This window comes from Lepisosteus oculatus, chromosome 24 (assembly GCF_040954835.1).
Source record: "Lepisosteus oculatus isolate fLepOcu1 chromosome 24, fLepOcu1.hap2, whole genome shotgun sequence".
Taxonomy (NCBI): domain Eukaryota; kingdom Metazoa; phylum Chordata; class Actinopteri; order Semionotiformes; family Lepisosteidae; genus Lepisosteus; species Lepisosteus oculatus.
The window spans coordinates 1,879,229-1,906,959 of record NC_090719.1 but is presented as its reverse complement, the minus strand read 5'-3'; the positions used below and the strand labels follow the sequence as shown (position 1 = coordinate 1,906,959).

The following is a 27,731-nucleotide window of genomic DNA, read 5'->3' as shown; positions in this document are numbered from 1 at the left end:
AGGACAGGACACGCTGGAAGAAAATAATCTCGAAGACAAGAGTCTCCCAGCCCGGGGAGCGGATAACTGACACTTCCAGGGCCGAAAAGCAGCGCCCTCATGACGTGCGGACTGCAGGCCACACGTGACGGCGAGGGCGGTGCGAGCCGGGAAGGTGTTGCGGTCCGCCGGTCCGGCGGCCGGGATCCGGAGCCACAGGGGCGAGGGAATAGCCGGGCCCACTGTGACGTCGGCGCCGCCCCGCAGAGGGAGGGGGAGTGAGGGAGAGAGAGAGAGAGGAGAGGGGCAGTAGTAGCGGCAGCAGCAGCAGCAGGTGGGACAGCGCAGCCGTGTGCGGCGCCTCTGAGGAGCACGGCCAAGCTGCCCGCGGACGACTGAGGCAGAAGGAGGGAGAGACGGGCTCCGCCGCCGACATGGGCAAGCTGCAGGAGTTCGACATCGCCTTCGCCGACGGCAAAGTGGTCTACAGCCCCGGCGAGTCGCTCACGGGCACCGTGAAAATCGCCGTGAGCGGCCCGCTGGCTTACAAAGGTGAGCAGCCGCCCCCGTCCTCGCCAAACTGTAGACGAGGGGCCGGGGTCGGACCCTGCCTTCTGTCCTCCCCCCCCCCTCAGCGCTGTGTGTCTTGGCACGCCGTGTCTGAGCGGCGCCGCTTTGGAAACGAAGTAACCTCTTTGTTGGCGGAGGTGCTGTACAGGACATCGTGGGGGGAAAGTCGCTCGTAACTATTTATCCACACAGCTGACAGGTCCGAGGAGAGAGTTGTGTGTCTGTGTGTGTGTGGGGGGGAGGATTTGGGTAGCTTATGTCTTTCATTACCGCGAAACCAGCAAGGACAGGCGTGATTAGGAGAGCAGTAATCAACTTTTGGAACCGCCTGTTTCTAAAGCGACAACCGCCGGAGCCCCCGGAGACTCGCAGGTAGCCGGACGGAGTTCCCTCCTGCTCTGGGCGAGTTGCGTGGCTGTTCCTGGGGGGCAGGAAAATATTCACTTCGCTCGGCTCTTCCGACTTCCCAAGCCGGGTTGAGAGCTTGTTCTGACGCTACTGCCCCTCTACTTATGACGCTGTCTAATGCTAGAAGGACTATAATCGAGTTCATTGTAGCGCGTATCTCGAAGCGCCTGGACGCGCAGGGCAGCGCTCTCTGTCACCTCCAACAGGTGTGCGTCTTTGTACCTGTCCACAGGACAGCGTACCTAGAAAAGGAACGCCTGGCTCTTGTCGTCAGAAGTATACGAGCACCGTGAATTCTTCCTCGTTCGTTTCGCTGTCTGTGGAATTGGCCAACTCTTTCCTGCTGGCTAGTGACGTCACTGTGCCGCGTCATGCTCTCTGGAAAAACACCTATGTTGATGAAAGGGGATTTCGCAACACGTCCTGTGTGTATCGCTTCTATTTTCTTACTAGTTGAAAGTGCATCATGTCGATCGACGCCATTCAGTTGGCGTTTACCCCTCCTTTGGCACATTTCTCCCACAATAACACAACACTCCCTCGTTATGAGCTCATGGACGTGTGTTTTAAAGAGAGCTGTGGACCACGCCTGCCCTTCTCCAGGTGGGTTGGGCAACAGGAGAGATGAGTGCAAATTTTCCACGTGGGGCACACTGCCAGATTGTTTTGCTGGGATGGGGATGGAGGGGTTGTGGAACCTGTAAGGTGAGATAGACTGGGCCTCAGGGCTCAGGATGCCATGCAGGTGATACATGGTTTTGTCCCCATTGTGTTGCAGGCTTCTGACAAAACCATGACTCAGCGCCCAGACTCTAGGCAGAGCAGAGGATATGAAGTTTCCATTCTATTTTTTTTTTTTAAGGCCAGATCTCAACAGAGCTCCTCTGCTTATGTCCAGATATGCCTATGAACGAATTTTTGCTTAAAAGCGTCTGCATAGATATTGCATTTTATTCACAGGCTTAACAGTACTTTTCTGCAGGTAGATTTTCTTTCCTAAAAAAAAAGGTTTTGAATTTCCATTTTTCCATATTTTGTACCCCTGTATTTGGTCGATGACCTTGACTTTCTCGCTGTAGCTCTGGGTATGAAGATGGTGCCCACTATCATCTGACACCTGCCCAGCCTGAGTCCACATCTCAGCAAGAGCATGAGCCTCACCAACAGAGACCGCTTCGATTATGGGCAGGACCCAGCTCTGGGCCTAGTGGTTGCTGCTACAAGGGAGATGCTCTCCCAGATTTAAGTCCACCCAGGCCCAGTGAAGCCTGGTCAGGTGTGCTCCTGTACTCTTTGAGCTCAGACGTAGTCCAGCTGAGAACTGGAGAGGTCTGGACTGTAGGGCTCAGACTTTTCAGCCTCAGACAAGAGCTTTTCATTGGGGTGCAGAGAGAGTCCTGCCAACATGGTGGGCTGCGTGACTCCTAACTTTACTGGGGCACCCCTGATTATTCATGGGGGCGGGGGGAGGGGGCGTTCTGTCATGAGGTGATTCTGCTGAGATGAGCTGGATTAATATCTGCAAAAGTCCTGCTTGAAGTTCAGTGCTGTGCGTGTTGTCTATGAGTGAGTTTGGAGCTGTTTTAGGTTCCCGGCGCTGTTTTAGTGTCGGTTCGAGCTGGGCAGGACCTGGCCCTGTGTGGCCATCTGCGAACCACATCGCCGGGGCTGTAATTTCATGTCCAGCAGCTCAAGGCCAGATGCTCTGTGGATCTGGGACGTTTATCATGACCAGAGCTCAGCGTCAGCATTGGTGCTGCTCCTGGACTGAACAGGCTCTTAGAAGAACCTTCTTTTAAACCTTTTTTGGTGGGAGGTGGTGGTGGGGGGTGTTATGAAACCAGAATTATGTGGATTAGTGGCGTGAAAAGGCAGTACGATGTCCTGGCATTTTCCTGAGCCTCAGGGAAGCTGCCAAAAGCCTCAGATGCCCGAGTTTCTAAATCTCCGCAGGACCAAATAGTACGACCTGACCTGCTGCCTGGCAGCCCGTCTTGTCCCCTGCGGCGTCTGCCCTGGCCCTGCCCGCGGCCGGGGGCGTCGCCTGAGCGTTCCTGCCCCGGAACGGAAAGGTTGGCATGAAAAATAGATCCGAGAATCTCGGGGAGGCCTTTGGTTGCTGTTTCACTTCCTTTTCCGTTCCTGTTCGTGCCAGCTGGAGTCGGCCTGGCAGAGACGTGTCTGCTGAATTTGCTTGGCTGTGTTTTTTTTTTAAAGTTGTATTTTTTGAATGTCCCGGTACGTACCGGCAGATTCATGACTGTGCAGAGGCTGCGTGAGTGTTGAGACGCAGGCTGTACGGAGGAGCTTTGCGGTCAGGACTGTTTGGTTGTGAAGCCTCCTGAGGCCTAAACGGAGACATCTCTTGGCAGGTCTTCCACATTGTTCCCCCCTGCTTTACCTGAGCAGGCCCACAGGTCTTTGAGGCTCCTTCGCCACGTCAGCTCCTGGCTCCCAAGCGCTGTGTCTTCGAGAGTGTCTTTAACTCATGAAGGCAGTGCTTGTACAATACGTGGCCTGATAAGGGCTGTGTAGTCATGTGGTGTGCTGGGTTGATTTTGGAACGTTTCAGCCCGATTCCCAGTGTTAGGATCCTGTTCCCACGTGTGGGAGAGAGCCCCAGGAACTGTTAAGGATTTGGCCTGATTGTGCAGTGACTCCGCAGATCAAGCATAATTCCAACATTCCCACTGTTTCTAGATAAGAACAGCTACCGGCATGAGGTTAGTCTACTAGTGACCACAGAATAACTAATGTCATTCCTGACCCACACATAAGCACAGGTGCTAATGAGGCTCCAGGGATCTCCACCAGTGGCCAGTGTGACCGAGTAGCTAATGTTCCCCAGTGTCCTGTAAAGAACTGCTTGCTCAGACTGTCTCTTTGACAGTCCTGCTCCATCAGTGGGCGTGTGACGAGTCTGGGTCTTTGGAGCTGTTGTTACGGACCTGTGCTCTGTCTGCTGTGTGTTTTCTTCAGTGTAAGACGAGGAAACGTGTGCAGGGCCAAGAGTAACCTCTGGTTTCACAGGTTTCCCCTGGGTCTCAAACGCCTTACAGACCAGTAAAGAATAGGCTGTTATGTCTATAAGGAAACTGAGTAATTGTCAGCCGACCTAGAATGAATCTGCAGACGTACCAGGACTTGCAGGAGTTTGGATTTAGGCTGTTTCAGTCAGCTGCTACACAATATTCCTGGTCTGGCGCCGGCTCAGGGGCGGGGTCCGGTCTTTGACGTCTTGCACGTGAGATGGTTCGTGTCTGCGTGTTTTGCGAGAACAGCACGTTTGTCCTGCACAAGCCCCGATCGCAAACTGAGCTTCAACAGAGCAGGGCTGGCCTGAACTTGACCAAGGAGCACCTTGTCCTCCGGGGGCAGCTGAGGCTGTGACGCCCTTAAAGAGTCCTTTGATGAAATTTGCGCTGTGCCGCTGAGATCTCGCGCACTGGCGCTGGAAGCTCACTTGATCACAAAGAGCTCTTCTCTTTTCCCCTGCCTGTGTGGGGGATGGGGGGGGAGGAGGGAGTGGAAAGACACCTGGAATTGGAGCGGAGGTTGTTGTTTCAGGTTCCCCAGCAGAGCTCTCGACTCTCTGAGACTGGCATATTTGTCAGTGAGAGGCATGAGGATAATTGCTTTAACTTGCACGCCGCTTTTGTTAGACAAAGTCCTCCACACTTGCATTAGAAGGGGACACCCTGAGGTACAGGGGACAAGCAGCAGCCCCCCTGCATTGCAGGGGAGAGAATCTGCAGCAGCAGGTGGACAGAGGGGGACCTGTGGGGGAGCCAGGTTGTTTACGCACAGGGGCGACTTTAGGCAGGACACTGGAGTATTGCCCCTGAAACGAGTCAATATACAGACCCAGAGATCCTGCATATGAAGCTGGTGTGCAGAAAGTTATAGTTCAGTGGTATAACACTGTGGATCACACAAAGCCCTTCACACAGAATTCCCCTTTCCCATACTAGTGAGGAATTTCAGGCATTATGCTGGGTCTTGTTTCCACCTGCCTTGGTGCACAGTCTGGATTATTTCCCCCAAGATAAGGTGGATCAAGGAGTTTCGGATCACTCACAGCTATTGGGGAACCTTGATGGTGTGTAAGATGTACTTAATGTGAGGAGAGTGAAACGCATCATAAAATGAAAGCTCTTCCAATTTTCCTGTGATCTTGTGGAACGGGCCCCGCGCACACACCTACCCACAAAGTCTGTGTAGACTGGTAGCAGGTACATGTGAACTCCGAGTGGCCGGATCGCTCCGTTTTTCACAGGCAGGTGGGACGCAGGGAGTGTATATGCTGCTGTGGGCGGTTGCTCAGGTCAGAGGTCAGAGGTCAGGGTGCGAGGTGGGGGTGGGAGCAGGTTGTTAATGTCCTGTGTCCCGGCTGGGCTTGCAATCTGCAAAAATAAACGTTTTAAAACTTGATCATTTAAAACTGTTTTGCTTCCCCATTCTCATAATCAACTCTGTTTACCACCCTAGAGATTGTGGAAATGCTGCTTTCTTTTTACGGCCGGTTGGAAAACGATGGGGCGATGAACCGGAGGCGTTTTTTTACGCGGCGGATTTGTGGGGTACCCCGTTGTGGTGGTGCAGTTTTTTCGGGGATCTTCCTGGGGAGGCTCCTGTCTGTGGTTGCTCGTGTCAGAAATGTCAGCACTTGGCCGGCCCACGGTCTAATTATAGTCCGCAGGCCGCAGCAGCTGTTGGAGCAGGGAGGAATGGCGGTGCTGTTGCGGAGCAGGGTTCGATTTGCCTTCGGGTGCTGCCAGCTTCTTCCCAGCCTGTCCTCTCTCCAGCCCGGAATGTGGGGACAGGTTACTGAAAGAACCGGTGCTCGAGTGGTGTAACTCTTAGAAGGAAGGCAGGGCTGTGGCTGCTGTCCGTAGCTTTTAATGGTTGGCTTCATGCCTGTCTGCTCCAGCAGCGCCCGGTCTGTGAAAGGCGGGTGAAATCTGATCCCGGCAGACTCCTCATGATCTTTCCCGGACTTCAGACGGAAGCCAGCCCACCGAGCTGGGCAGCGGCTCGGGCGTTGATCTGTGCAGCTAAAGCCTTCAGTCCCAGCTAGCCCACGGCAGGTTTTTCATGACAGGGGTGGTGGGTGACGTTGTTAAGGTATTGTGAAAAGGTGCCGGATGACGTCATTCACGAAACCCACGGCCTGTCAGAGGGATGCAGTAAATGGGGTTTGGCTCGTGTCCCAGTTCAGCTGGGAGCTGCCACTTCTGCCTGTGGAGCAAGTGAGGGGCGCTGTCCCAGGTCTGTACTGTATGCAGGCCGGCGGTCTTCTGTGTGTCCTTTCCAGAGGGGGGGCCCCGGGCCGTCATGCTTTAGCGGCGGGGTTCACTGGCCAGAAGGGCAGCTTGTCGGCCTGCTGGTCAGCACTCTGGTCTCATTTCAGGTTTGGCCTGGTGCCCTGGTCCCCACGGGGACAGCAGCTGGGCTCTTCACCTCATTAACACTGCGATCACATGTGGTTTAATAAGCCATTTCCCGGCCATTGCGTGGGAGTCGCTTAACGATGACGCTAATTAATGACGGTCAGTGAATAAAGATCCGGACAGCCTGTTCATTTGCAACAAGGAAACGCTCAATTCAATGAAGTCATTCAGAGCTCGTGGAGAGTTTAATGCTGACAATCCTGTGGCGGCTCACATTCACTCGAAGAGCTGGTCCTGCTGGAACGGCCACTGCAGGCTTACTGGAACATAAAAACACGATGCGTCATATGGGACAATGTGAACTTGTCCACGCGGATTTCAGTGAGTGTAACCGAGAGCAGGAGGCAGTTCTTTACGTCAAGAGTTGTGGGAGTGTGGAACTACCCAGCCGATGATTATTGAAGCCGGTTCCCTGGCCTCTTTAAAAAAAAAATGGCTGGGATCAATGAGCTGCTAATCGCCAAACGAGCCTCGAATGGCCTCCTGTAGTCGGTCACCTTTCTCGTGCCCTGAATCTCTGTGTGCGGATTACACTCGGCTGAAGAATCCGATCCCTTTCTCCCTCCCGGTGGGAGTTCCAGTGCCGGGTTCTGGTGTTGCCGAAGGCCGCTCTCCTCGCGCCGGGCTGTGCTTGCCTCCTCTTCCTCGCCGCTGCTGCTGCGCAGTGACCTGTGTGTAGTCCGGGTGCGGAAGGGATCTGAACCACAACAGGCTTCAGTGTGAGGAAGGAGACAAGGCCCTCAAGGCCATGAGCTCCTTCAGGTGGTCAAAGACTCCCAGGAGCAGTACTGTCTGTACCCCAGATAGATTTTGTAAATATTTTTTGTGATATCAGTTCTTTTTTAAAAAAAAAAAAGACACTAGTGTGTTTTCCCCCGTTATCTGTCGCAGGCTTTGTTGTTGTTGGAGAATCAAAGAGGTCCCTCTCCGCGCTCACTCATATCTCTAGGAGGTCGTGGGCAGGTATGGACTGGGGCGGAAAGGGAAATTGTTTTTTAAGCAGAGTCCTGCTTTCCTGGGAGACCGCCGTGGCCGGTGGTGACAGATGGGCCGCTGGAAGCTCACTCGATTACAGGCCTCGTTTCCCTTCCTGTCCGTCGTCCTCCCCATGGAAACCGGAGTTGGAGTCAGGGGTGGGGGGGGAGTCTTGGGAATACTGCAGCAGCAGGGGGGCTGGTCTGGCATGAGTCACGACTGGAGCTCCAGCTGGAGAAATGGAAGGCAAAGAGGCCGGGAGGTGACTTCCGAATCAGGATTTCCTAATCCGTGACACTTCAGACTGCGGCTGTGGTTGGCCACGAAAATTGTGTGTACAGGATGAGAAGCTTTTTTGAAACTACCCATCTAAAATGCCCCTGATCTCCCTGGTCCACTGACTGCAGCGCCCATATGACTGAGTAGTGTTGTGCTTGCTGGCTCATGTGCAATATTTCCCCTCTGACACAGCCGTGTGCTACAGTGTATTTAAATCGTGTATCGCCCGCTGGTGGAGGTGCCTCCCAGGAATGTTTCCCAGGCACCGCAAGAACAGTTCCAGAGCTTCCCAGCGCTGTGAAGTGCCCTGGAGTTCCGCCAGACCAGTAATGCCTTCTGGTCGCGAGCAGCCACAATCGCACGTGATTCCCAGTCTTAAAGGGACCAGCTCAGGACGCCCTTCAGATTGGCCTTTTAAGCAGCCAAGCTGATGAGGAACCTGGCCGAACTTTCCAGGCTTCCTCTTTGGTCCGTGTTGCTTCTGTAGGAGTGGAGCCGTAAGATTGGGATATTTCACAAAGTACAGAAGGGCGGGCCCCCTTCTCTTTTGCTGCCTTGCTTGTGTTCTTAAATGAACTAGAATTCTGCTCCTGAGCTTCAGAACTGACCATGAAGCGCTGGTCCTTGGGGGAGCCAGCTGTTTGTCTGAGGTCTGGGGATACCGGAGGTCCAACAGTGGGTCTCTCCAGGGTCAGAGACCGGTTCTCCGCCATGATCTGCGATCGGCACCCTCTGTATCCCTTCTGTCACCAGTCTTCTCCGGGGCTTAACCTGTGTGGTGTCATCCTCTCTCGGGGTCTGATTTCCATCAGTCTCCATCGCTGGTACCTCAGATGGGATCAGGACCTGCCTGCAGCTCCTGGGACCCTCTCCTGCAGAAGGTTTGTCTGCTCTGTGGGAACGTGTCCCGGACAGGGGGGCAGAATTGCAGGAGATGAGGTCAGCGCAGGAAGAAAGCAATCTAGCCCCGGGTCCCATTAATACCAGATCGAGCTGCAGGCTGACGAGTTTATTTTTAATCCGTAGAGACGTCCAGGGAAGAGGTCTGCTTATCTCGCTGAAGGCGTTTCCGTGTGTGGCAGTGCTGGTGGAAGGACCTGCTGAAGAGCCGTTTTTAGGGATGTATCCCATGTGTGCTGCTTCTGTGGTGGCTGATTGGCTGAAAGAGAGCGTGGCTGTTCTTTGACAGGCTTCTGATTGGTTGAAACGGACTCCACTCTCTCTTATCAGTATCTATGAGCAGTCATTAGTCATTAGTTAGTTATGGTGATTCACTTGGTGTTTTTCACTCCTTTTGTGCACAGAGCAACTAATTTACAGTAAATTCAGTCTGAAAGTGTAGCTGCTGGAGCAGAGTCCATGACTTGTCACTGTCCTCTCTTGGTTACCTCAAACTGGCGTTTGAAAAAGTGTTTATTTTTTAAGTTGGCTGATCATCAACTGCCAGTGCATTTTGCAATTACACATTGTAGCGGTACAAGAGCAGTGTCCACTCCACGTAGCCTTTCAGATTTCTTCCAGCCTTTGGAAAGGTGTTTTCAAACCCTGGGCTGTTGTTTTGGCTTCAGTCCTTGGAGTGTCGTTCTGTAGTGCTCCTGTTTGCCAGAGTTTGTTCTGAGAGAAACCGCTCCATCAGGGAGGAATGTTCTAATCAGCACCTGGGCTCGTTGTAACCAGCCCGACCTGCTGCTTTTTAATCCTGGAATATTTCTCTGTAGCCCCAAGACAGGAAGACTGCAGGGCTGTTGAAAGGCACGTGGATGTGTTTTGTTGTCATTTCAGGACGCCTGGGAGAGTTTAATCTATGCAGTCGGATTTGTGCCGTCTGCAGCATTGCCCGGCCCTGTTCCCTTCCGTAAGCTTCTCGGGCACAGATGTTTGATTCTGTTTTGAGGATGTTGAAGTGAACGGGGCAGAGCGCTGTCGGTTCTGAAGCTGTGTAGCACAATAAGCAGTGAAGGTCTGCCTGTTGGTAAAATCCTTCCATGTAAAGGTTCCATGACTCATAATGCAACAGACTTTCGTCTGAACCAAGAAAACGGATCTTTACAGCCAGTCGTGGGTGTGTCTGAACCACACTGCCCAGTGGCTTTGTCGAAGTTGGTGACTGGCTTCTTTTAAGAAACGACTGGATGACGTCCATTAGCTTACAGCAACGGAACGAGCTGCACTTGCTGATGGTTTCCTCTCATTTGTAACTGTTCTGAGCTCTTTCAGGTCCAGCGGACCGAGAAGGAAAACATTTGTATGCTTTGCTAAACCTGTACAACTGGGGAAAAAAAGCTCGTTACCTTATCTGCTCTGTTGAGTCTGTGGAACACAATGGATTTATCTTTCGCTGAAAGGGTTGTAGGCAAATTCCTGATTTCTCTTTCTGGGCTCGTCAGTCTCGCTGTATGCATGCAGAAGGTAGTTATTGTCATTAAACAGTCGTAAACTGAAAGGGTAGTTAACATGACTCAAGCTCAGTGACCTGGCCTTTTCCTTTCTGCTGTAAGATTAGAAGGGGCGTTGGATTCACTTGCTGTCTCTGTGTACAGAAGGACAGAGCCAGGAGTTCGACCCCTGTGTTGTACAGTACTCTCAGGCGAGGAGCTCCATTCTGATTGACCCGCTAACTTGCCCTGCTGTGTAAATGGGTCTCCAGGTCATCGTTGTTGTTTTTAATGAACTTATCTGGCTAAATAAAGGGTCAAGTAATTTGGAGCTAGAGAGGTGATGGAGGAGATAATAGTCTGAGATGCCTGCTTGTGAAACATTTTAATTCCCCTTTTCTCTGCCTCACAAGTGCAAGAGACATGTTTGATGTCCTGGTGTTAACACTGCTGACCGAGCTGGAATGAAACCACAGCCCCTGGTGTGATACAATCCAGCTATTGTTTGGGTGACGTGCTGCCCATTTCTTGTGCTGAAGAATGCAATGCCTTTCTTTCTTGTTCCTCTTGAGTGGCCCCTTAAGCCCACACAACCCTTTTGTAGGTGGAGATTCAAAGTCCCAGCAGTAAACTAGGAAACGGAATTTAAACAAATAAAAAAAGTTTTTGTGCCTCGCCCAGATGGTCAGTCTCTTGGCACGCTCTCGGTTGGTCGGATTCCCAACGCTGATGTCACAGGGGTCAGACTGTCACGGAGAGATCAGCCTCGCCTTCTGATTGGCCAACTCTCGGTGTTGCCAAGGAGATCTCCTAATTTAGGACGATTTGCATTGGTTTTACAAACACACAGGCAGACAGTTGGGAGGTTGCACAATAACCTCTCCCTGTGATCATGTTGCCTTTGGCCTTCGTACAATCTCATGCATGTGAATGGAACACCTGTCTGTGCGCAGGTGAGAAAATGTCATTGCTTTAAAAACCCCTTTGCCTGTTAATGCTACTCCTTGGAGAAATCTGATCTTCACATCTTTAGGCATGAGGACTTGCTTATTTTAAATTTGCCTGTCTGCATGTTGTAAGGAAGCAGGCAAAAACACTGTATCGACAAAAATGGTCACTTTGCAGTGTCTGTCCTGTTATTAACAGAAACCAAACAGTTCTTCTGGAAAGCTGTGATTGTAGAATGTCTTCTCGAAACCTGTCTTATCGTCATGCGGTCTGGCACACCAGACAGTGGGAGAAAAATGCTCTGAATGTGGCTGTGGGTGTCAGGATTTAGTCATGACGATCCCATACGGAACGTGAGCTGTGGCCGATCTGGAAAGGCGTTCTCAAGAGGTGCTCTTGACCGAGCAGCGCACTCTGGTCTTTTTGTTTAAAAAAAAAAACATTTTGCATTTTCAAGGAGCAAAATGTGTAGACGGGTTATGTATACAAAATTGCTCTTTTGTGGAGGTCCTAGTGTGATATTCTGGGTGCTCGGACGTCCTGCTGTCATGACTGGTAGCAGCCTGACAGCAGGGTGCTGCTCTGATGAATTCTTCCTGCGGGCTCATCCTGACGAGACAACGGTCCAGCAGGACAGGGCTTCAGTCTTCGTGCTGCGTGAGGTTGGCAGTCGTGTCGACGATGCCCTTTTGGCAAAGCTTGAGCCCCATCGGACACTTGAAGCCTAAGCCGGGGATGAAGTGGGTTCAGAGACCAGTGCTTGTTCGGGCTCTATGAGAGAATCGTCAAGAGTATCTGCAACCTGGTGCAAAGCATGAATCGGAGGTGCAGCTTGTGGTGCTTCCAGTGGTGGGCAGGCACGTTTCACAACGGAACTCCCCGCTCCCCCAACAGGGTGGATGGCGAGTCTTAGTCAGCGTGATGATTTCAGCTGTGTCAGTGCACTTGCTTCATGAGAAGATGTTCTCGATAACCGTGGATAGGTGGCCATCGCAAGTGATGACGCTCGTGGTATTTGAGCTCCTTTTGCGTTTTCTTTCGCTCCTTTCACCCCCGCTGGGTCCAGACCAGGACCAGCTCTGAAACTTGGACGTTTTGCTGTGGCCTGGTCGGGCGTCCGCGTGATTCGAGCTGAGGCCGTGTCTGTGCTCTCCTCTGCCGCCGCTAGCAAGGGAACAGGAACAATGTCTGTCTCAGCCAGCACTCCCCTCCCCTCCCCTGCTGGCTCCAGTTCCAGGGTGTGTGTGTGTGCGTGCGCGCGCGCCCGCTACTGTTGTATCGGCAGCAACCGCGGTCTCCGGCCTCCTGTTTCCGCAGTGTGATCGTGAGGCCAAGCAGATGGGCCTGTCAATAAGGAGCTCTCCCAGCTGTGGGGGCTGGAAGCCATGTGTCTGCAGGAATCCGATGCCTCTTTTCTCTTTGTCTTCTCGGTGAGCCGCCCTGTGGTTCGCTGCCAGTCCATTAAGCCATCTGCTGCCCATTGCTTCCCGCAGGCGCATGTGTGATCCCTGCGTTTTCCAGCATACTGGCAGGCAGGACACCTTCCGTTCAAGTTCCGGACTTTCCAAACTGTAGATGGAGCACAAGGAGCTGCGTCCACTTGTAGTTTTGCTTGGCAATAGGATTCTCCTTGCATGTGATTACAATGACAAACGAGAGGAGGCCTTTGTTTCTCATTGGGCAGATGGCAGCTTATCTGAGCTACCTGGTACCATGCTTTACCTTATCCTGCTGCTCCTTGAAGGCTCCCAGGTGGTCACCTTCCTCAACATGGCCAGGGCTCTTTGTGCTAGCTGCCCACTGAACCCTTGTATAAAGACATTGTTCCCAAATGCAGCCAGCTCTGTGTCTTTGTTCTTAATCTCCCCATCGAGGCTCGACGCAGCCATTCTCGTGAACGGCCTCCAGATGCTTTCAGGGGTTTTTGAACACCCGACTCAAGTGCTCACCAGCTCTCGCCGTCCTTGTTTCAAGATGGTGCTGACCTGGCGGTTGTGCCCCAGCTGGGAGACCTCGGTGCGGCGAGAGATTGAAATGGCGCTGTGGCCCGTTTGAACTCGGGGAGAAGAGAGTTTGGGAGGGTTGTAATCAAGTTGGTCACACAAGGGGGCGTCCTGCCTTCGGACTCCTGCACGTGCCCACCCAGTCACCTGTCCCCACCCACGCAGCCTGGAGCGAGTCCCACTGAAGTCTCTCATCTCCAAAAGGTCCTGATCCTCTGGAATGCAGTGTGAACAATCCAGAGTTTCCTGCTCTGCAGTCCTGGAAGCAGGTTTGCTTAAAGCCTCCTGCACTTTGCTTTAAAAACTCTGCCCGGTGATCGTCAGTGATCCTCGATCTGGCTGGATGAGAGTAGGAGGTGGGGAGGTGCTGTTCTATACAGGACCTGTGACCTTAAAATGCTTTTGGATTGAGTAAAAATGTCAGCATTTCTCCAGCCAGCTCCACTGCTTATGACATATTTTCTCCTTATTTTCAAAATGATCAGTTTCGTGGCACAATTTATTTTTTTATTTGCACAGCTGGGGTCCAATTCAAGTTTTTCTTCCACGTGATTTTGAACAAATGCAGTAGGTATGGCCATTCGAGATGCCACTGAGTTCAGGCGCATCGAGATCAACCTGCGTCGCAGGGCGATTGCACTTAAAGGTGCAGACCAGAAGTACATAGCTCAGAAACCACAGTGCAGCTGGGAAATTGGCTCTGTTACTGCTCTCGTCTCCTGTGTTGCTGTGCTGTGTCTGGGGTTTGAAATGTAGCAGTGTTTTACGTTGCACGGGCCTTTAGTACAGTGCACCCAGCCTGAGTAAGCCGAGATGGTATCGATGAATAATTAATGACTGCCTGAAACGAAAAGTGACTCTCAGTCTCGCAACGCTTGTACACAGAGATGCATTTACTCGACACGAGCAGGGGATTTAATTTCTCATTAAGGTAGATGAGGGCTCTTGGAAAGCCCAGTGGTGTTTTAGGTCATCAATAGGATTGTGTCTCACAGGTCTCTGGTCCTGGGAGTTTGCATGTTTCCCTATGCCAGTGATAATGTGTGTCTCTGAACTGCCCCTGGGTGTGAGTGCCCTGTGGGAGACTGGAGTCCTGTACACAGTTCTCCCTGGATTGGCCCCCTGTTGCCATGACCCTCACCAGGAATAAGTGGATTTGTGACAATGGAAATCTAGAATTATTACCAGTACTGATCAATAAAACCACACCTAGTCTTCAGTTGGTAAGATGTCCACCAGTCCTCCAACACTCTCCATGACCCTGTGTAAGTGAAACAAGCATGAAAGAGGGCGGACGAGGTCTGGACCGTGTTTATATGTGGCACACAAAGATAACTGCACCTGTCTGAAGACGGAAGAACAGACTCCTCAATATCCCTTCTGCCTGCAGGCAATCTGGAATTACTATCCTGAAAAATTCATGGGACTGCTCGCACCTTCACTGCGCTTATCGATCGGCGGGGCGGTGCTAAATGATTTATGAGTCTAGGCCCCGCTGTTTGCACCTGAAGGAACAGCGTGCTCAACAAACACGTGGGCCTGAGCTTACCCTGAGCCCCTGTACAGACAGCACCAGCCTTCCCAGGTGGGAGAAACCACACTAAACGCTCTCTGGTGACAGGGGATTGCTTTTAACTGGAATAAAGCTGGTGTGATTGTGACTGCCCCCTCCTCCACAGACACACACACAGTGGTGGAGCAGGATCGGCCCTGGGAATGGGGGAAAGGGAAGCCGTTTCGGATTGTGTGGCTTGCCGGAGGGCAGGCTGAAAGGAGTCTTGGTTCACCCAGCCATTTCCCTACCGCTTTTTCCCCCCAATTCCAGAGTCGCGGGAGAGCCGGAGCTAATCCCGGCCAGGCATGGGCGCAAGGCAGGGTAAACCCTGGGTGGGACGCCAGTCCATTGCAGGACACACACACACGCACACAGACACGATTAACCTACCAGTATGTCCATGGGCCGGGGCAGCCTGTTTGAAAACTGCCCGATACCCGAGGTGTAGCTGTGCCTCGTCATGGAATAGTCTAGGGGAACTGCCTCTTTCCGTGAAGAGGTCTGTGCCAGTGTGCCTTATCAGCCATTCACAGAAATGACGCGCGCACACACTCGGTGAGCAGGCCCTGGCGGTTTGTAAGAGGCCGCCAGATCTCCAGCGCCTTCCTCTTTCCTGAGGATGTGAGCGCTCTGGCTGAGCAGAGAACCTGTCTCACTCATCGCGTTTTTTATTTCTCTCGCTCCAGCCTGAGCTGTCTGGTCAGGGTCTAGGAAGCGCCTGTTGGCTTTCAGAGGGCCCTGATATTCGCTCCTGGTCCTGGAAGGGACGCTGCGTCCGAGAGTATTTGGACCACCCTGGACTTTTAATAACTCGATTTGAATCATTCGTTGGTGGAATTGGTCTTGGTCATTGCTGCTGACAGTGGCTGGATCAGTGCTGCCTCTTGACGGTTGTAAGTTATCTATAGAAGCTGGTGGACAGGTGACCGGAGCACGAACACGACTGATCAATTTGTTGGGTCTTTTTTTTTTTCCTCTTTCTTGCAGCGATCAAGGTGAACTGCATGGGGTCGTGCGGCGTGTCCACCAAGATGAACGACTCCTCCTGGGCCGTGGAGGAGCAGTACTTCAACAGCACGCTGTCTGTGGCCAACAAAGGTCAGCCGGGGGCTCTCCTCGTGGGCTGGCTGGGCCGGGGGGGCTGGGCTGGGGCTTGAGTAGTGAGCAGGTGAGAGCCGGCTGGCCGGGGCCTCTCTCTGATGGCCAGTTTCCAGTCCTGAGGTGGCCAGGGGAACAGACTGGGCATCAACAGCATAACCCCACAGTCTTCGCGCTGAAGTGGTTTTGTGTCCGTGGGGGGAAAAAGCGGATCGATTAGGCCCCGGGTGCTTTGCAGCTGGCCGTTGTAAGAGAACATTTCTTAATGGATTAATGGATGCTGCACATTGGTGGTGGTAGAGGAGATCCCCATTACCTGTAACGCGCTTTGAGTGGAGTGTCCAGAAAAGCGCTATATAAGTGTAAGCAATTATTATTATTATTAAAAGCTCTTTAATTTGAAGGGAAGCTTGCACCTTTTGCTGTCTTGCCTCTCTGAATCCTTTTCTTTTCAGAGCGTTCTGCCCATTTAGCCTGTGTGTAGTTAGTTGTTAATTGAGCCCAGGATCTCATGCAGCCCTTTCTTGAAAGAAACCAGGGAATCGGCTTCAGCGACATGGCTGCGCAGCTTGTTCCACGCTCCCACAACCCTTTGTGTAAAGACGTGCCTGCTGTGCTTAGTTTTAAACGGACGTCCACACGGTTTCACGTGTGTCTTCCAGTTCGTCTTGTTCGTTCTGAAGACATCCAGCCAGGCTGATGAGAGGAAAGGCCTCTGGCTTGGAACCTTTCTCGTGTCCCTGAACATCAGCAGCACGTTTTTTGCGTTCACCTCGTGTTTCCTCTGCCCCGTGTCTGACGGATCTCTGTGGTCTCGTGTGCGGGCCCGCTGGACTGCGAGCTGCCTCTCTCTAGCCTGTGCTAGACGACCAGGGAGAGACGGGGCAGTAGGCTGTCCTGTGGCTCACAGAGGCTCGGAATATTTCATGGCTGCAGAAGGAGACATTGAAACAGGTCTTTCTGGCTCTTCCGAAAGAGGGAGGGGGAACGTGACGTTCTCGAAACCAAGAATGTGTGCAAAGGACGTGTTATGGTAACAAAGCTTGGCTTGTGATCGCTTTCCTAAACCCCCAACGATCTGCTCGCCGAACAATGCCCTTACAATCACTTTGTTTGAGCCAAGGATCAGAGCAGAAGGAGAACTGGTCGGCTCTCTGAAATAAAGCAGCACGTGGCTCAGGTACACATCCAGAGGGAAGCTTTAGTATTCAAAGTACTGGCAGTTCCCTTCAGGTTGATCCCAGTTATGAATATTTTATGCCTGGGAGCATTAATACTGTTCATATGCTTAATGCAAAGCACTAAACAGACTGCAATGAATAGGCCTCCGATATTTGCAGTGTCAGACACTTTTATTTTTCCCAGATAATGAGCAATCAGTTGAGATGGCTCTATCAAGAGAACCTGACAGCCCCCACCTCTCGGCGTTGTGGATCTGTCATGCGCAAGAGCTACAAATGGGTAGCTCTACAAGGCTGACTTTAATCTGAACAGCGGCAACAGAAGAAATCGCTAGCAACTGGGGTCCCGTGTCGTCATGCAGGTTTTAATTGGTCGTTAGCTTGCAGAAAACCCCTTTCTTTTCTCCTGTAGCCCTCACTCCGTTAGCTCTGCCTGAATACGTGCGCTTGCTGAGAGAAACGAAACCTGTGCATTCTGGCTTGGAACCACAAAAAACCCCCGAATTGTTCAGACCTGCATGTTTCTTCAGCGTTTTCTCTCAATAGTGGGTTCCAGCTACATAGTTGGTCCTTTTTAGTTTTGGGTTCTACTTGTGTCCATTCAGTAAGGGCCTTGCTAATTGCTTTGAGCAGTGGGAGCTATTCAGCTGTGCTTGGGGTGGAAGAGCGAACGGACCCGGTTGGAGCCTGGTGTTCCTGTCGGCCCCACCAGCGAGTGCTGACAAAGGGAGCCCTTGAGCTGCAGCAGGCAGCTGATATCTGCGCGCACACACACACACACCGCGCCCGCGGTGGAGGGAGTCTCCTAATTACTCTCCTGCTGCCCCAGCCTGGGCCCTTCAAGTCTGCCCTTGAACAGAACCTCTCTTTTTCTGAAATCGCTGCACAGGCAGGTGGGGGGGGGGTGGGGTGTTGAGGGGCGGGCTTGTTTACAAGCCGGTGAATGTGGTTAGTGTTTCCTCTGCGGTGAGATAAGTTTCGGCGAGCTCTGGATCGGCCTTGCGAGACGAAGGCCTGCTCAGGGTGACTCTGTTCTTCCGTGAAGGTGGGAGCTGCAGTGGTCTTGGCAGAACCTGAAGCCCGCTGAAGCAAACGGGATGCTGTTCGCCCTTGTCTTAGAGTTATCTGCACTGGAGTCCCCCCCAGACCACAGCGTGTTACCGAGGCTCCCACTGGCACGGGTTGGGCCACACAGATCCGAAGGGAGGAGAGACCGTCTGCTTAACTGATGTTTACCACATTCACTCCTAAGAACAGCATGTTGGAAAATGTGGAATCTCTTTTCAGCGTGCTTTCCCAGTGTACATGGGCTCTTCAAGCTGTGCTTTGGGATTATCGGGTGGGGAGACCGGTGGACAGTCAGTTAGCTGGAATAAGAGAGCAGGACGATCCGGCGCAGAATGGGTGTTGAGCTCGCAGGAAGCAGTCCCCACCTCGTGACTGGCACTGTGTCCGTGGGTAAAGAGAAAGCAGGCCGTCGGATGAGCCTCCCTTTGCTGTGTTGGGCTCCAGTTCCATTACCCAGGGGAGTGGAGAGAGTGGGAGGCGCCCCTCGGTGTTGGCAGGCTGGGAAGACTTAGGTTGCAAGGTGATGATCCTGTTGTTATGACGTTAGGATCCTGCATTCTGTGTGCTGATGGTTGTCCGCAGTGCCCCAAGAAAATTCCTGTGGTGATGCGGTTTGTTTTTCCCCATAAACAGGGCTATGCCAAATAGTTATACAGCATGCAGGTATAGGAGCGATGTTTGTCTGCTGTCACACTGAGGGTGTAGCTTTCTCAGCCATGAGGCAGTGCTTTCACAAAGAGCAGGCAGGCTGCTGCGCTTTGATGAGCAGAGATTGGCGATCGGAGGATCGGAGAGAAAGAGACACGCCGATGGAGTCTTCCAACTCCTTGGGCCGTCTGTTATTCCTGGGGGTTTTGGATAAGCAGGAGAAGGAAGTGTGCATCCAGAGAAGCCAGCATATTGAGTTTGTCAGCTGCGAGCTGATGTACCAGGCAGCAGACACTGTCTCCAGCTGCAGAGCCTTCCCAGAGAAAGGAGACAATATTGAGCTGCCGTCAAGCCACACACACAGATCAGGAAGTGGTTTAACGGAGGAGACAATGATCTGGTTATGGCTGCCAAAAGGCCATGAATGAGTCAGGGAATTTCAGGGCAGACAGAGGAGCAGTATTCTCTCTGCCCTCACTGGTCCCAGGTTCTGCAGAGTTTTGTGCCTGGCCTGGCGTTGTTCTGCGATGTTTTTCCACGTGTGTGAAATTCAGCAAGATAGGGTTTCTGTGCGATTGGCATAGCCTCGGTCTGTATTCTGCGTCAACATCTGGTAAAGCTGTAAAACTGGCGATTTTATTGAGGTTTTTCACAGCTTGGCAGTGCTTTACCTTGGAAGTGCCAAAGTGATCTCAGCAGTTGCCAGGGAGTTGCTGTGTGTGCAAATCACAGGCACACCTGTTGGCTGTTAATTAACAGGGAACTCGTCAGTTATTCATTAACCTCGCAGTAAAATCTGATTTCTGTTGGAACCCTTCTAAAAATACCTTCCTTGGCCCTTCCTTCTCAGATCCAAACAAAAGAAGGTGACACCTTCTGTCGCAACATTAGCTGGGGAGGGGATGAGATTGTCCTTTGTAGCCTGTGAACTGAGAAAGAGATATTTTTGGTCTCAGTCATGCTGTCGTCAGAGCGAGTTCTGCCTTTAAATGGCGTGGCCCTCTGCCCCCTGCAAGGGTGCCCTGGTGACACCGTGTGGCCAGCCCTGTAGAAACCTGAGCGTCTTGTTTTGGAGCAGGGGGTGTCGAAACTGTCAGTGGAGACCTAGCACACCTTTGTCGCACAAACTGTGATCTTCCCAGTGTCCCAGTCACAGCAGTTTAATTCAATAAATAATAATAATAATAATAATTGCTTACACTTATATAGCACTTTTCGGGACACTCCACTCAAAGCGCTTTACAGGTAATGGGGATCCCCTCCACCACCACCAGTGTGCAGCCCCACCTGGATGATGCAACGGCAGCCATAGTGCGCCAGTACGCTCCCCACACACCAGCTCTCAGTGGGGAGGAGAGCAGAGTGATGGAGCCAGTTCAGAGATGGGGGTTATTAGGAGGCCATGATTGGTAAGGGCCAATGGGAAATTTGGCCAGGACACCGGGGTTACACCCCTACTCTTTTCGAGAAACGCCCTGGGATTTTTAATGACCACAGAGAGGCCGGACCTCGGTTTTACGTCTCATCCGAAGGACGGCACCTGTTTACAGTACAGTGTTCCCATCACTATACTGGGGCATTAGGACCCACATAGACTGCAGGGTGAGCGCCCCCTGCTGGCCCCACTAACACCTCTTCCAGCAGCAACCTTAGTTGCTAATAATTAAATAAGTAATAATTTCTTGCTTTCTAAGGCTCTTTTCTGGACACTCCACTATTGCCTTACAGGTAATGGGGGGGGAGGCGGGGTCACAGAACGTCTAGCCTGCAGCAGCAGTTGTTGAGTGTTGTCTGTCCTCTTGTGTTCTCTAGGGACTCTGGCAGCTGGAGCACATAGCTTTCCATTCCAGTTCCCCATACCAGGTAAGACGGCCGCGATGACTGAGTTCTGCGGGGGGGCGAGATTATAAGCACGGTGCCGTTCCAGTCCTTCTCCCAGCGGGCGACTAGACTAGACCCTCATATTACCCCGATTTACCTTGCTGGCAGGAGTGGCCGGCACGCCGGAGGCCCGTGATGCGACGGAGGAGACCGGACGTGCTTGGGCCAGCTGTCGCACTGTGACGGGAGGGGTGTATATCTGAGTTTTTTCCCTCTCAGTAGCCGCTGTGTCACGGGGTGGGGGACGGGCTGTTTTTAGGTCTCCTCTCTTGAACGTAAGGACGTGTGCAGCGTCTGTCAGGAGCTGCTCCCCTCTGCTCTGGAGGGGAACCCCTGACCCCACCCCCCTCACACACACACACACACCTTTGGGAATGAGTGGAGTAGTTACACTTCCTGTGGGTACGTTAACATCGAGCCACCAGCTGCCCAGTGAGCGGATTTCTTTAATAATGATCTTAAAACCCTACAGATCCTTTTTTTTTAGGGAAGCTCCTCTTTGCTCGTGGATCACTCAGTCCTTTGTTGCAGCTGCTGCCGGAGGGCCAGCGCAGTGGGGGGGGGGGGTATTTCACGTCTTTGCTTCGATCTTTATCGTTCTTGCTCCCACACCCTCCTCTCCGCAGGCTTGGCGCCCACCTCGTTCGAAGGGCCGTTCGGGAAGATCCTGTACCGGGTGCGGGCGGTCATTGACACGCCCCGCTTCGCCAAGGACTACAAGGCCGAGAAGCCTTTCTACCTGCTGAACCTCCTCAACCTGAACGAGGTGCCCGACATCGAGGTGAGAGGCGGCGGGGTGGCGGGCGGTTACGCTGCGGCGCGCCGGGGAGATTGCTCGCTGTGCCCTCTCGAACCGCGAGCGCAGCTCTGCTCGCTTCCTGTCCTGTCTGCTCCAGCGCTCCTGCGCTCCTGGGATTTCCGAAAGCACTGAGCCGTTCTGTCTCAGACAGGGAAGACTACCTGGGGTCACGATGCAAGTGTTCAAAATCCCCAAGGACGCTGGCAAAAACCTCCATGAGGTCAAAAGATCGATTAGCTCATGATCACGTGAGATAGTCGGACCAGATGTCTTTTGGAACGGCTCTTGAGCTGGCTTGTTTCCTCCTCGTGCGTCTCCCTCAGGGGTGGCGTACTGTCTTCCGTCGCCGTCCGGCCCTGCTGTTCTTCTCTTCCTTGAGAGGAGCGAGCGGCTAAGCCAGAGTTTTTCTTTCTCCTCCTCCTCCTCCTCCTCCTCTTGTCACCCCAGAAGCCCAGCTTGGCCGTGGCCACGAAGAAGTTCACCTACCTCCTGGTGAAGACGGGCACGGTGATGCTGAAGGCCAGGAGTGACCTGCGGGGCTACGCGCCCGGCCAGGTCATCAAACTGACCGCCGAGGTCCACAACAAGTCCGGCAAGGATACCAGCTGTGTCCTGGCCAGCCTCATCCAGGTACTCCTCTTATAAACCTCCTGGCCCCTCGGAAATATCAGGGCTCTCCAGCCTGGTCATAAAGGGCCCCCAGTGTCTCCTGGAGCTCATCCTAAGTGACGCAGAAAGAGAAGTGAAATTTAACACCTGAAAGGCTTAATCTTAATCTTAATGCAGCCCATGTTGCAAGGTGGGAGTTCATATATTACCCTCCGAAGCAAAGTATAACAGGTCGGATATATACAGTGCTTCTCCTCAGCAGCTGTTATGAATGCGGGAGGTGTGTTGGGGTTTCGGAGGAGGGGGCGGCCTGGAGCAGGGGCGGGGAGCTCGGGTACTGTAGGGCGTCCTCTCGGTGGAGGGGATTCAGCTCTGTGCTCAGTCCTCCTCCCCCTGCAGAAAGTGACCTACAAGACGAAGCGCACCATCTTCGACCTGCGCACCATCGCGGAGGTGGAGGGCGCCGGCGTGAAGGCGGGGAAGCACGCCGAGTGGAAGGAGCAGATCATCGTGCCGCCGCTGCCGCAGTCCGCCGTGCCCGGCTGCTCCCTGATCCAGATCGACTACTTCCTGCAGGTGAGCCGGGACGAGACTCCCAGACTCCCACCGGGAATCCTGAGGGCTGTTCCGCTTCCCTACTGTAAATGCTGCAGGTCCAGAGGCACGAGACAGACTTGGTTCAAGCTCCTCTGGTAGACCACCATGTCATCTTGGGGTTCAAGACCACCACGTGATCTCTCTGGTGGGATTGGAGATGAATCCATTTATTCAGTAAACGGAGCACTAAGATAGTAGTCCTCATGGCAGCCCCAGGACTTCAGTCTTACAGAATTACAGGTCCCGAGTCGTCCCTAGTTCCTAGCCCCTGCAGGGTCGCAGCCTCTCCCTGTTTCCGTGAGAAGTGGCCTGGTAAAACGGGAGAATGCCGGTCGGAGGTGTGGCGTCCGCCCTCGGAGCGAGACTCGCAGACCGCTTCTAACCTGGGCCTCCGAACCTGCTTCTGTGTTCCAGGTGTCCCTGAAGTCGCCGGACATTCTGGTGACGTTGCCCATCTACATTGGGAACATCGCCATTAACACCTCCCCCAGGAGCCCCGCCCGCCCCGCCCCCCCCACCCCGGCGCCCCGGGTGCCCCCCACGCCGGCGCCCCGGTCCGCCCCCGGGGCGACGCCCAGCGCCCCCCCGGCCGAGGAGGTGGAGGACCTGGCGGCGGGGCTGGAGAACGAGGAGATCCCCACCAAGAGCCACTCCCAGCAGGACCCCTCCGGCGGCCGGCAGCCCTCCTTCTCCCCCAGCGCCTTCAGCTACGCCCCCGGCCTGAGCTTCTCCGAGGACCAGCGCCGCTGCAACGCCTCGGGCCCCTCGGGGCCGCTCTTCTGCGTGTCCACGGGGGCCACCATCCCCTTCTTTGCCGAGGGCGGGGTCGACCCCGTGCCCACCAGCAGCCAGCTCATCCTGCCCCCCGAGTACAGCACCTGGGGGTACCCGCACGGTGAGTCCCCCCCCCCCTCCTCCCTCTGCCCCGACTGAAGGAAAAACCGGGTGACGGACTGGAGCCACCCAGCACATGGGTACCCCTGTACAGGGAGACATGGGTACCCCTGCACAGGGAGAGAGAGGGGGGGCTCCTTTCAGAGGTCCTCAAAGTGGCAGTCAGGTTTCGTGCATTTGTAGTTGTAATCCTTACACTTATATAGGGTCTTTCTGGACGCTCCACTCAAAGTGCTGCACAGGTAACTGGGAATCCCACTACCGCCACCAGTGTGCAGCCCCACCTGGATGAGGCGCCAGTCCGCTCCCCTCACACCAGCTCTCAGTGGGGAGGAGAGCAGAGTGATGGAGCCAGTTCAGAGATGGGGGTTATTAGGAGGCCAAGACTGTTAAAGACCAGGGGGGGAAATTTGGCCAGGACACCGGGGTAACACCCCTACTCTTTTTCAGAAACGCCCTGGGATTTTTGATGACCACAGAGAGTCAGGCCCTGGTTTTTTTGTCTCATTTGAGCAGGATGAGGTGATATGGCTGCTGGCTTTTAGAAAGGGGGCAACATTAACTACTGCCATTCACACCGGGACCCGGCCCAGCTCTGCTGAGGTTGACCCGATAGACCTGGGACAGTTCCACTACACCTGGTGCGAGCGTTGTTGGTCACGTTGAGTCCTGCGTGTCTTGCGTAGCTGTTGTAACGCTCTGCTGTCTTCTCTGCGTCCCCAGAGCCGCCCCCCAGCTACGAGGAGAGCTGCAGTGGTGCCCCCACCCGTGTGGACAGCAGGAGATAGAGCAGCGGATGTGCTTTCGGCACTGCAAGGCACTTGGCACCGTGACCGCCCCCTGCAGGACACACGGGGCACTGCAACCTGGCCTGTTCTGCCCAGTGGCGTCCGGTTTCACGTCCAGATTTTTGTAACTACTTCGGAAAAAGGGATCGAGCTTGTTTTTTTTTCCCCCTCTTCTGCCTGTCCGCTGTCGTCTCATTTTCCAAGAGAAATAAGAGGAGCTGGAGAATTAAAAAAAAAAAAAAGTGAGCGATGGTCACCCTGGTGCCGATCGAAGTAGTTCCTTAAACTAGACCGAGACGGAGCACGAGCTCGAGGGAAGCGTTGGGGAAAACTGGAGCTGGGATGTTTCGGCCCGGCCATTTTCATTTTTAGTGCTTTTAAAATGTACAGCATCTGTGATGCCTTAAATCGAACTTACTACTGATCCTCGTTCCCCCCCCCCCCCCCCCTCATTAATTTTAAGACCACCCCACCCAGCCTTCACCTGATCTGTCCGTGTCGGGGGGGGCTAAGATCCCAGTACACCGGTGTCGCACCAGGCACAACAAAACTGAACAAAGACTCAGACTTTTGTTATCCAAAAACCGGTCGGAGTCGCCCTGGTCGTGAAACTTGTGAAACTGGCAGGAGGAGCCGGCTGGCGAGCGGATCTCCGCGGGCCAGACGGTGGATTTGAGCAGGGAGCAGGACCCGAGTGCCAGCCGCCGGAGTCCACCATCGGCATCCCGCCCGCAGCCGGGCAAGGCCCTCAAGCCTACCGCGCGCGGCGGGAGAGAACGAGGGGCGTGCCCCCCCCCCACCTCAAGCCACCTGCTTCCGGGATGGGAAGGGGGCATGCCGCCCCGTGCTCAAGGTCATCGGGATCAGTGGGGAAGAACAAAGAAAAACACCGTCCGGGACGGAGGAGCAGGACAGCCGCGGGCGAAGGGCTCTTCTCCTCGCTGGTCGCTGGTCGAAGCCCGCCACCTCGTCGTCCTCGGAGTGGGAGGAGCCCCCGTCACCCCCAGGGGCTCTGGGATGCTACGGCGGGGGGGCTCAGACCCCTTGTTTTTCGGGAAGGGGGGGCGGGGGGGGTAGCATCTGTTCCTGGCCGGACGCAGAGGTGCCGGGGCGCTTGCCTGAAGCACTGATCCGATCCGGCACGTCTGTATGCGTCCTTCACGGGTTTCCTCTGCACGCTGCGTCTCCGGGCGCCTGTCTAGCGTTTGCCTGTGCGTGTGTGTTGATCACGGGTGGCCGGGATGCTACTGTCCTGTTCCTTTCTGCCACATGGTCCCGTTCACTTGTGCGGGGGCACAAGCCCTGTGAAATCCCATTGGCTGGCAGGGCCCTCTGCATTTCGCCAGAGGTTTTAACGCAGCAGGTGTCTTAGGAGAGGCGGCGTTTGATTCCCAGGCTTCTGGCCCAGAAACACGAAGGTAAATGATGGAGGATCGTCCCGTGTGCGTCTGCGGTCTCCTTGACTCGGGGACGGACCACTGCGTGTTGGGCTCTCCTGCTTGTGTCGCCAGCGCCAAGGACTTTGTGTGCACTCCTGTGGCGTGATGCGACTCCAGCGCTGCCATGCTTGCATGCGGTATGTAGTGGCCAGTGCACTCCCATGATCCACTCTGGGACAGCGTGGCAAGTCAGTTCTTCACCTTTTATAAACCAGGCCAAAACGCCCCACCACAGGAAACAATTAAACTGCTCCATGAAGTGGGCTCCATTCAGTCACTGAGCAGCAGTTGAAGGTGTGTATATTTCCACACTTCTCTTTCTGAAATAAGGTGATTCAGTGAGTATACTTTTATAAAAGAGCAGATTACTGCTTCGGCTCAGTGTAACTTCGCTTTTATTTATCCGAAGTGACTTGCATACCTCCTCTTGGTGCTGGGGATGTTAGCGCCCCCTGGTGTTCACTCCCATTCTCCGTGGGTGCATTCACTATAGCTCCTTCTGTGGGAGTTTTAGATCTCTTTGTTCATCAGTGCTCAGTATTCCCTCTGGCTAGCCCTCTAATGATTACCTTCAAGTTGGTAAGCGAATGTTTCCTAACCTGGGGATGAATGTAGCGTTGTTGTTTGACTTAAACGATGAGCCCAAGTTGTGGGCCTGTGATGGACTGGCGTCCCACCCAGGCCGTACCCTGCCCTGAGCCCCTTGCTTGCTGGGATAGGCTCCAGCTGCCCCGCTGGAAGACGGGTGGATTAGCCCACCCCTCGAGTGAGTCTGCGAGGTGGACGCAAAGCAGGGAGAGTCCAACCAGAGCCCAGCCTGGCTGTCTCTCTGGGCTGATGTGCTGCAGCTGCACCCCGATAGTGTGCTTGTACCCCTGGGTGAGTCCAGGAGATCAAACCTGGGCCGTGATGAGAAAAGGGGATTTTACCTAATGGAATCGTCCGTCTTTTATCCTTGTGAACGCTGGTGGCTGTTTGACCCCTGACCCCTTGTGCGTTTGTAAAGAATGTTGAATCCCGAAACTTTCTCCAGCGGGGCAGACATGTTTAGGGCCACACTGGGCTAAAGGGAGTCTGAAGTGGTTGGTTTTTCGATGAGGATCGGTATTACGGGACGTTTTTGAGTTTCTGCCTCATCCCGTTGTCCTGATCGGTGCAGTCTGGTCCAAAAAAAACCCAACAAAAGGGGTCCGACTGGGGAAATGTGGGAATTCTGCACTCTTTCAGAGGACTCTTCTCCCGGATGAGGAGAGCTGCCAGCCGGGTGGGTTTCCCAGACCTACGTCCGAACGGCAGATGCCCCGTTCTGACGTCTGTGTGTGTCTGTGTGTGTCTGTGTGTGTCTGTGAATGAAGACGCAGGAGTGTTCTGCTCAAGGAGCACTGACCCAAAGCCTTTTTATAGCAATTTAGAGCTGCTTTTATTTGTATTTTTTTTTCTTGCACAAAAGAAGGTTCTATAGCTTTATTAACTTATATTGGTCCTGTTCTGGGTTGAACGGAGGGCGTGTTTCTCTCTCTCCGTGGCAGGGCAGCGATTTTGTACTTTTATACCCGTCCCAGAGCGTGCCTCCGACTTCCCGTGATGATGATTCCCTTTCCCCCCGTGTGCAACCACTGTGTCTTAACAGCACCTTAGAGAATCACTTTTTCGAGTGTTAAATTGTCATATTAGGTACTAATAAAGATTCCTACGAAGTTATTGTTTCTATTTATTTTCCAATCCAAAGGGGAAACGGGGATGTTGTTCCGTGCTCCAGGTGAAGGGCTGGGAAAATATTTGCAAACCGCACGTCACGGGACTGCAGCAGGGAGAGAGTTCATATCCTGGGTGTAACTGCTGTTGTACTCTTAAGCACGACCCTTCACTCGGATTGCTCATTTTAATGGCCTGATGTGTATAGATTTGGCCCTGGATAGTCACTGAGAATGAGGTTTTATTAATTTGTTGAGGAGAATTTCTTGACGTAAATTCGTTATCAAGCGGAGAATCGCAATTAGCCAAATGCCACAGTGCAGTGGCTCGCGTCTGCCCTCTGCTGGATTGCTGTGGTAAACGCAGACGTGTTCCATGCTATTGTTCCAGATGTGTTTTTACCAGTACGAACCAAACTTCCCAGAGGTGTCCACGTTTCGGCCATGTCGCGCCTGTTTGGACGCCAGTAGCTCTTTGGAAAGAGGCAGGGTT

The 27,731-nt window shown here is 53.5% G+C and overlaps 1 protein-coding gene across 1 annotated transcript; it reads left to right on the top strand.

Annotated features, from left to right (window-relative positions):
• Positions 1 to 27,241, top strand: LOC102691244 (arrestin domain-containing protein 1). Its single transcript, XM_069183274.1, has 8 exons — positions 1 to 531; positions 15,530 to 15,640; positions 20,350 to 20,400; positions 21,045 to 21,199; positions 21,665 to 21,847; positions 22,226 to 22,402; positions 22,838 to 23,318; positions 24,041 to 27,241. Exons 1-8 carry the CDS (start codon positions 414 to 416, stop codon positions 24,103 to 24,105), a joined length of 1,341 nt encoding a protein of 446 aa, XP_069039375.1. The 5' UTR covers positions 1 to 413; the 3' UTR covers positions 24,106 to 27,241.
• The last annotated feature ends 490 nt before the right edge of the window (positions 27,242 to 27,731 follow it).

Coding starts and splice junctions, on each gene's coding strand:
- LOC102691244 (XM_069183274.1), top strand. CDS start 414: ATGGGCAAGCTGCAGGAGTTCGACATCGCCTTCGCCGACGGCAAAGTG. Junction 21,848..22,225: donor TCCTGGCCAGCCTCATCCAG/GTACTCCTCTTA, acceptor CTCCCCCTGCAG/AAAGTGACCTACAAGACGAA. Junction 22,403..22,837: donor AGATCGACTACTTCCTGCAG/GTGAGCCGGGAC, acceptor TCTGTGTTCCAG/GTGTCCCTGAAGTCGCCGGA.